This window comes from Perca fluviatilis, chromosome 7, assembly GCF_010015445.1.
Source record: "Perca fluviatilis chromosome 7, GENO_Pfluv_1.0, whole genome shotgun sequence".
In the NCBI taxonomy this organism is placed as follows: domain Eukaryota; kingdom Metazoa; phylum Chordata; class Actinopteri; order Perciformes; family Percidae; genus Perca; species Perca fluviatilis.
The window spans coordinates 36022544-36031653 of record NC_053118.1 but is presented as its reverse complement, the minus strand read 5'-3'; the positions used below and the strand labels follow the sequence as shown (position 1 = coordinate 36031653).

At 40.8% G+C, this 9110-nt stretch overlaps 1 protein-coding gene across 1 annotated transcript; it reads right to left on the bottom strand.

Annotated features, from left to right (window-relative positions):
• Positions 1-5082: 5082 nt before the first annotated feature.
• On the bottom strand, positions 5083-7028 carry LOC120563160 (glycogen synthase kinase binding protein). The gene has a single exon (XM_039807298.1). The coding sequence runs from the start codon at positions 6994-6996 to the stop codon at positions 6277-6279; it is 720 nt and encodes a 239-aa protein (XP_039663232.1). The 5' UTR covers positions 6997-7028; the 3' UTR covers positions 5083-6276.
• Positions 7029-9110: the final 2082 nt, after the last annotated feature.

Sequence of the window (9110 nt, the reverse complement as noted above, 5' to 3'; positions counted from 1 at the left end):
CCCCATAAGTGTCAAGTTACTAAAGCCATCAAGCAAAATTAACATTACTGTAAAGAAAAGCAGCCACACTTGAACCTTAGTGCATGGTTAATCAACAATAATACCATTTCTACAAACCAAAGCTTTACTGTTAAGGGTTTTACTTTATTCATCTTTGTCATGAAAAGCAGCTTGCCTCCAGCAGGGTCGTTTGTTTTAAAACCCGAGGCAACACAAGCAGGCAGGCCGAGGCAGTTGACTCGTTCTGTTAACAGCAATCTCCGTGTCTCAGACAGTCTGCTCACACATAATTTAAAACTAAGCGTCCCTAGAAGCTACACAGAGAGCGTGCTTGCAGTGTAGGAACTCAGTTTGAGGCGTTTATGCTCTTTTGTGCACTATTGAAAGTTTCCAGCAACAAAAAACTAACTATCGCATACGAGGTGTCTGTTAGTGCTTCTACTAACAACTAATTTTCTAACACCACCTTTAAGCGGGGAATGAGGGCGGAGATTACTAGATTCATCCGTCGTCAAATTCTTCGGGAGTCGGTTAGTGGTAGCTAGGTCGCTAGTTGTGCTGCTGGAGTGCGTAACGTCAAAGTCCTTCTAAATAGTCTCTGGTAACGTTATTGGTCGTAGCTAAGTGGCTAGCTAGCTCTTTAGCAGCTAACCTATATCTGACAAGTTGCCAATCCCTACAAGACTCCCGTGATAAGCCAGTGAAGGCGCGGGGCTTGGAGAAGGTCTACGGCTCTCTGAGACAAACACATACAAAATGTATAAAAAGAAGTAAAGCGCGAATGAATATTAACATTCAAAACTTACAGTAAGTCCAGTGAGCCTGATTGCTGCTGCGTGAGGTAGTTTCTGCAACCCTACTGTCTGCTGCTTCCGCCTTGCTGCGTTGTTCAAACTTTTCTTCTTCTGTGTTTTTCCAAAGAACGGTAAGGAATCAGTGTAGTGTGCAAATTAGCGCCACCTTTGCTCTCGCTTCGCGAGGTTGAATCAGAGATTAACTCTCCATACAAAATTATCCCTGCAGCTGCTTAAATAAAAATAAAAAGAATATATAGGCTACATTAAACTGATGAAGCAAAAAATAAATCAAATAAAAACATTTTGTCCTCCACTAATGTCTAATGCATTTCAGACCATTTGCTATTGCAATTTATTTATTATGATCGATTTTACTTATTTGGTAAAGCACTTTGAGATTTTATTGTATTTTAACATGTGCTATATAAATTCAGTTTATTTTTAAATCATCCCTATTTTAAACAATAGAAATAACAGGACTTTATCATTCTTAGTATGTTATTACTCAATTCTATTACATTGTACTTAAGTTATGTTTTTAAGTTATGCTTACTTATACACAAAATAGTTCCATTTAATCAAAAAATATTAGTTAACAATACTCAAAAAGGAAGAACATGTTACACCAACTTGACAAAATTAAGTTAGTAGAACTTGTTCTAAAACTTTGAGTATACACTACTTAATCTATTTAATTACTTTGAACGTTCGGGTTTACAGTGTAGAATCAAATCATAACAAGAGTTATCTCGAGACACTTTACAGATAGAGTAGATCTAGACCACACTCTATAATTTACAAAGCCCCAACAATTACAGTAATTCCCTCAAGAGCAAGCAGTGCGACAGTGGCGAGGAAAAACTCCCTCTTGGGAAGAAACCTGGGACAGACCCAGGCTCTTGGTAGGCGGGGTCTGACGGTCCGGTTGGGGATATGATGAACAGTGGCGATAATAGTCAAATTAATAATTTAATTAAGTTTAGTGCCATACGATACCAATCATCACTGTGGAAACACTGGTATACAGTAAGTGTCTTTTATAGTAATGTTGTTTTTTTGTTTTAATTTCTCTGTTGTATGTTTGTCTTTCTCTTTTTTTACGTATGTTGTATGTCATGTCTGTGTCTTCTGAATGGACCTTGAGTCTGGCAATAAAGTTGATGATGATGATGATGATCAATGTTGGGAAGCATACTTTCAAAACGTATTCTGTTACAGAATACAGAATACATGCCCACAAATCTAATTTGTAACGTATTCCGTTACATTACTCAATCTGAGTAACGTATTCTGAATACTTGGATTACTTCCACATTGAATAGCATTTTATAAGTGTAGGAATGCGGCCATCACATACAGCTTACTAAACAGGCCTACTCTGGTGTGTTCTTCTGTTCCAACTGGCTGAATGTGTACCTAAACAAGCAGATAGATTGTTGTTGTATTTGTAGTCCAGACCTGCATACTACAAAAATCTAACTAATCTAAATCTAATTTTAGCTAACGTTAGCTAGCATGTCAAACGGGGCTAGTCAGTCTGTCAGCGGCTCTGGAGCTAGTAAATCAGCACATAGGAGAATGTAAAGTCGCATGCCAACTATAACATAGCAAGGTGACCAGTAAAACTACAGCAAATGATTACCCTTGGCTCCATCCCTCTATCAGTGATCACGCAAATAGCTAATTTTTTTCATTTTCATATCGGGGCTTCTGGGAAATGCATGGAGTTGCCTTAATTTATATAGAGAGTGAATAAACTCGTGAAACGGAGAAGTATCATCATGTAATCCATTGATTTCAACAATGTAACTGTATTCTAAATACCAACTATTTAAATTGTAACTGTAACTGGATACCGTTACTCATAATTTGTATTCTGAATACGTAACGCCAGTACATGTATTCTGTTACTCCCCAACACTGATGATGATGATGATGATGATGATGATGTATGATTGTTGTCTTTTCCTGTTGCCCTGCAAGTGGCTGGCTGAGAACAGTTTCATTTTCTTTATGTATGGAAGTACACAAGTAACTGTGACAAATACATTAATCTGAATCTGAATTTAATCTGAATCTGAACATGTTTCTTTTTGTTGCCGTTCTAGTTGCTGCTTTCAAATACAATACAATAGAACGACAGATCCATCGATGTTTAGTATGTGTAGAGACAGATGAGCGAGGCTGCAGGCCTACATTTATAAAGTCTTGTCTTTGTTCAGCTGTCTTTTGTGTTTCTTCTTCACAAGATGACGTATTTGGAGTTGAGAGAAGGTACAGACAGCGTATGTTTTTATGAGTGAGAGAGCTTACACAACTACAGTCACAGCTTTTTCTATTTTTATCTTCTATTTGTGCTCTGTGTGCGTCAGGGATGCAGTGAAACTGTGTGGGAGGCCGACCTGAAGAACAAACAGCCGCCCACGAAAAAACGAGCTCATTCACACTCAGTGTTTTATTCTCAGATACAGACTGCAACACATTTTATCCCAATTTTATCATTGTGAAACACACCTCATCCAAAGTGGATAGAAACAACGCTAAAAGCAGTGGTGTAGTCTACGTGATACGCAGGTATACGCAGTATACCCATTAAGAAAGCTCCAGGATTTCCATATACCCATTTAACAATGCCCAATGACACGCAACAACATACTTTCCATCATATTTTTGATATAATTTGAATTGTCATCTGTGTTTTTCTTCTTCACATAGGCTAAATAAAGGGATTTCCACCATAAAGTGGGGAATACAAGTTATCTGAATGCAGGAAATGAAGTCTTTGACGCTCAAAGGCAGATTCTGGCCCATATATATAGGCCAATATATTTATACACAGTACAGTATACCCACTATAATACATTTGAGTACACTCGCTAAAAGTACTGTTGCTCCAATTTATGACGAATGTACATCAAATGATGGTGCATAGTTGCATTTATTCTGGAGCTGTGTCCATTGATTTATCCATTCTGGTCAACAATATTTGTCTTCTTTTCCATGGTGAATCTCATAAGATAAGAGAGAGACTTGGCTCTCTTTGGATGCTCAGAGGACTCTTTACTCCTCCCTCTGCACATCCAAACAACTTTATTGCTAGGCAAGATGCAAGCAAAACAACTAATTCTCAAGGACTGGATATAACATCAAATCCACCTTGTTTCAGAAACTGGCTACATGAACTTGTTTCGGTGATCCATCTGGAGAAACTGTGGACTAAGTACTTATGCTGTGTTCCAGGCAATCCGTAACCCGTGTTTTCACAACCTTATACCGGTGAAAGTGCCCTGGAACGCCAGTCAAACCCATAACTTACTCCCTGTGAACTGGTGCATGCAGGTGATTAGAAATAAATAGACATAAATAGGCAACGTAAAGTAATCCCGCACATAGCAATCAAAACAATACACATACGATTGTGTACTACTACTACAGGTTATGTTTATTAAATGAAGCCAAAAATATGTCGCCGACTAGAAATCGCTAGTATCAGCTAGCGCTAGCTAACGTCAACGTTAGGTAGCTGCTAGCTAAGGCTAGCTAGAAGGGTTTGTAGTGACTTTGCCTGGAGCGCTACCAAGTCGTGAGTCGTAACTTACGGGCTAAAAATTGTATCTGGAACGCAGCATTAAAACATCAGCATAAATGGAAAGACTCTTTGATTCTACTTGTATTTATCCATGTAATTATGCACTGATTTTTTTTGGGGCATTTATGGGTTTTAGTCTCTTTTACTTGTGTTTAACATTAATTTTTTTTTAAGATTGTCTGAGTTTTTTGATAGCATATGAACAAAAGTTTAACAATCACCCAAAGCAACACACACACAGGTGAGTGTGTTCAGTCTCGACCTGGGATCTCAGTCTGAATGAGGATTTATGTGTTGTGATGTCTAACATCCACCCAGTGACCCCAAACAGCCATGTGCTGCTGTTGTGACGGACGACACACACTGTGATGCACTGTGACAGCAGCTTAATCACACACACACACACACACACACAGTAACGGTGCAGCAACAGCAGAGGGAGCCGTCGAAAACAACATGTAGGACCTCCACGGCTCAGCCACTGGAGCAAAACATGTTTTTCACCGCCGGTGTCATGCCTGCCTGCTGTGATTCAGCAGAGAGAAGGGGGGGGGGGTATTTATAGGCCCATAATGACCATGTGTCCTTCAAGACCACGCCGTCCACACTCTCAGGCCCAGAGGAAGCAGCAGGGACACATATTTCCACGTGTGTGTGACAAAACAAGTGAGAGAACTTTCCAATAAAACTCTTACAGAAGTTTGGAAAAACAGAAGTTTATTAAGACATCAACAACAACAAAAAAAACACCCTGAATACTCAGGAACATCATTAGATACTTCGTTACGAAGCAGGAGTGGCAATTGTCTTTTCTTTACACAGAAGAAATGAATACAAAAAAAAAAAAAAACAGAACTCTCCGTAGTAGTTCCAAAAATGTGAAAGCACCACAAAAAGTATTGCCATGTTACGGCCAACCTTTTCTCCCACCCCCCCCGAAAAAAACCATTACAAACAGTTACACATCACCCAAAGCCCTGTGGGAAACAGGCATGTTTGCTCTTCTTTCCCCATGCACCCCCCCCCCCCTTCTCCTGCAAATGTTAGACGCCCTTGAGAAGAAAAAAACTATTTAGAAGAGCTGCCATTGACAAGAGGTGCAGTGTGTTGTCCTGTAACATCAGCTTTTTTTTGGAAAATAAACCCACATTCCTGAGCTGCTCCCAGGTCAGTTAAAGGACAACCCACTGAAGAACCTGAAATGAGAATAATAAAGGAGGAGGAGGGGACTACAGCCATTAACAGCCAGCATTAGATAGTAAACAAAATGGACTACTAAACCCCCACATCTCACATTATAAAAACGGTCTGTTGTCACAGCATGGGAATGGCAAACCTTCCTCCCAAACCCCTGAAACACATGGACGAAATTCCAGGATGCAGTGGTTAAAAAAAAAACAAAAAAAAATGAATAGGCTTTGACTTCCTGTTACTGTTCACTGTGACTCAACCATTCATCAAAAAAACAAAAAAAACACATTGTTCAGGAATCACAGGAGACACAAAAATCCTCCGTGTGAGCTGTGTTTTTTTAAATCACATCACAGGATGACAACATCAGTCGTTAAAAAGGGTGAAATAATGGTCATTTCTTAAGAAAAGGCCGGTAAAAAATGAGTTTCTGGCGGATCAGAGCTCCACTGCTACCCCCGGTCGTCTGACCCACAAGGAGACATTCAAACATAAACAACACGGCTCATTAGCCGGGTGGCTAGCGAGCTAAAGTAAGCTAGCTAGGCTCACTGCTAATTATTGAAAAATTCATGAAATTAAAAAGACATAGCTACCAGTCCTGTAAATAAAAAAAAAACAGTCCTGTGAAATTTAATTCTAAACAGTCTCAGTTTTGTTGTGTCCATCCAGGGGAAAAGGGGGGAGACACACCGGTTCTCAGCACGGCACACTGTCCGCCGTCTTGGGGAAATCTCCACAGTCTGCGCCGGAGAACTGCAGCCTTCTCACAGCCTCTTTAATCAGGTTCCCCGACAAAATTAAGTCCTGCAGCAGTCGGTGCGGATCGTCCTCCTCCACGTTGATCCTCTTTTTGTTCCACGGTTTGATTTTTTGGTCCCAGTCCTGGTCGCTGTTAGATCCGGGGATGTTATAGGGGCTTGCCCTGCTGCTCCCCCGGTGTCCCCGGTTCCGGAGCCGCATGCAGCAGCCGTGGTGTTTCTGTTTTTGCGATGGAGCTCCCCCGGCGTTGCCGCCGATTATGGCTGCCGGTTTGACCACGCCGGAGCCGCCGCCGCCGCCGGTGAGCCCGTGTAGGCAGGACATGGACACGGACACCGACGTCTTCTGGTGGCCGCCGCTATTGTTGTGGAGCTGCAGCGCCTCGCCGATCTTCGTAACCAGCGCGTCCACTTCTTTGGAGCCGACCGTAACGGACTGCTCCAGAAAGATGTAGTTCTCCTTCCGACACGGCATAATGGCGGATACGTTGTCGAGTTTCTGTGAGTGGGCTTTTTCAGTGTTTTTGTTCTCGGTATGACTGAGAGCCGCCGGGCTGCTGCTGCTGCTCCTCGCTCTCACCACGCCGCTCAGCAGTAAACCAACAAGCCATCCGAGTTCATTTGTAAACAATGGGTGACGCGTCGTGGAATGTACCATGTCCCTTGCGAGTGAGAGGGGTGTTTTTCAAATCAAAATAAACTACACAGTTATACATCATGATTCACGAAATGAATCTTTATGCTTTACATTACATAGAAATAGAGGATATTATTTAGAAGTTTGCAACGTAAAAGGTCAACAATAACGTTCGTTTTCGGTATTATACCGTTGATCCGATTTCCCGCCTCAACCCGACTACGGTGCGGCGTTGGGCCTGCTCCTTTCAAATGGACATTACATAACATAACTGTCTGCTGCTGTCTGTCCAGGCAAAACAAACAAAGCGCCATATCTTTATGCATAGATATATGATCTTTATGGAGGAAAACAAATCACATTTAATCTGCACACAAACTCTCATTTTTATTCAAGCATTCATTTATTCATTTATGCTGAAATTAGAATGTATTTTGAAAATCATCACATGTTCTATATATATATAGCCTACTTTATCAAATACTTTATACAATAGCTGCTGATTACAAAAATTATGTCACACATTTTGATGTCTGTAAAGAAAACAAATTTGACCTACACAGTTAGATATGGTAGACTTTGATAGCATAATATATTTACACCGTTGTTTTGGTCTTTTTTAATGTAATCACATAATCCTAAAGCTCACAGATGTTACCAGAGTCACAGCTATTAAAATGTGTGGCCCTATCAAAGAAAATAACAACAACTAAGGATCTATCATGTTTGGTCAAGGCTATCAAAATCAAGGCTGTGATAATAAAACATTTGCAGTCACAACATCTGATCAAAAGAATTTGCTGTGACACATGCATAATGATTATTTCTTTGTCTGAATAAACACTTTAAATCCCATATTAAAGGACAAAGATCTGCATACTGAACACATACTGTACAGTATGATGTAACTAAATCTTGAAACCGAACATAGTGCGAAGTAGGCAAAAAACTAGGCACACACATGTACACACATGTGGTTAAAATAGTTGGCTGTGAGCATATAGTAAGCACGTGGAGCTGCATGCTGGCATGCAGTGTGTACACACTGACAATAGGAGTGGAGGCAGGGTGTGTATCTGTGGGAGAACACGGTGTTCATTTCTGTTTCTGAGAAACCGCAGCCGAGCTAAACCTGACTCTCCAGTCAAAGAGAGCAAGAGAGAGAGTCCTCATGACCGTACAAGGAGCTACTATCACTGCCTCCGCGTTGTATGTCGGCCAATCAGAGGGCTCCGGCTGAGGTTTCCTGTGTGTCTCAAAGGCAGGAGTCCAGTCATACTGGAATCCAGTCAGGTTGTGGCAGTTGGGAGAGATATCAACATGTGAAACCAAGATAAACTGTCATCACTTCCTGGAACAGAAAACAAACACTTTAGATGAGCAGTGTCATAACATGCACATAAAACACGTTTATTTTGTTTACTACACATACAGTGTGATATTCATATAAATACATTTATAGTTTATTAGATTAAAGTCAAATGTTCAGATGTAAAATATGATAGTTTAAATTGCAAGGGTGTGTTTGGTTGTAAAGTTGTAAAAGTGCCAGATACAGATTTAATTTGTCTCGCATTGCCAGCTCTATCTTCACAGCGCTGTGGAGGAAGGTCTGGCTACACCACAGATGCATTCTGGGATAGGAGGAAAAAAACACTCTGGGTTGTTTACATTTCTTTAAACCAATCGCTGCGATGGTGGCTCTGCTAAATAGTCTCAGGAAAGAACTTGTTTTGGTGGAACATTTGCACCCCGCATTCAATATTAAATGAAGTTAACTGTTGACACAACACAGTAACGTGAGCTATTTCAATGAGCTGATACATGGTTAAACCTCATTGGCTCTTACCAGTGTATCTCCGTGTGTTCTCCGTCCACAACAATCCCACCAATCAGTCCCAAAACGTCCTAGTTAGAGAGGAAATGCCCTAAACCTATTCTTTGTAAATCTTTACAATCGTTCCCCGAAAGAAGTAAGCAGGCCTGCCTTGTTGCACCATCCTAATGTTCTTCAAAACTGTAACTTTTCCAGCGTGTAGCTCGCTAGCTCCATCATTGTTGTTTCCTGAAGCAAAGGAAGTTTGAGAACGGCGACACACAGAGAGCGGAAGGGTTTTATCCTGAAAATGTTCTTT

Excerpts from the sequence above, each read along its gene's own strand:
- LOC120563160 (XM_039807298.1), bottom strand. The coding sequence starts at position 6,996 with ATGGTACATTCCACGACGCGTCACCCATTGTTTACAAATGAACTCGGA.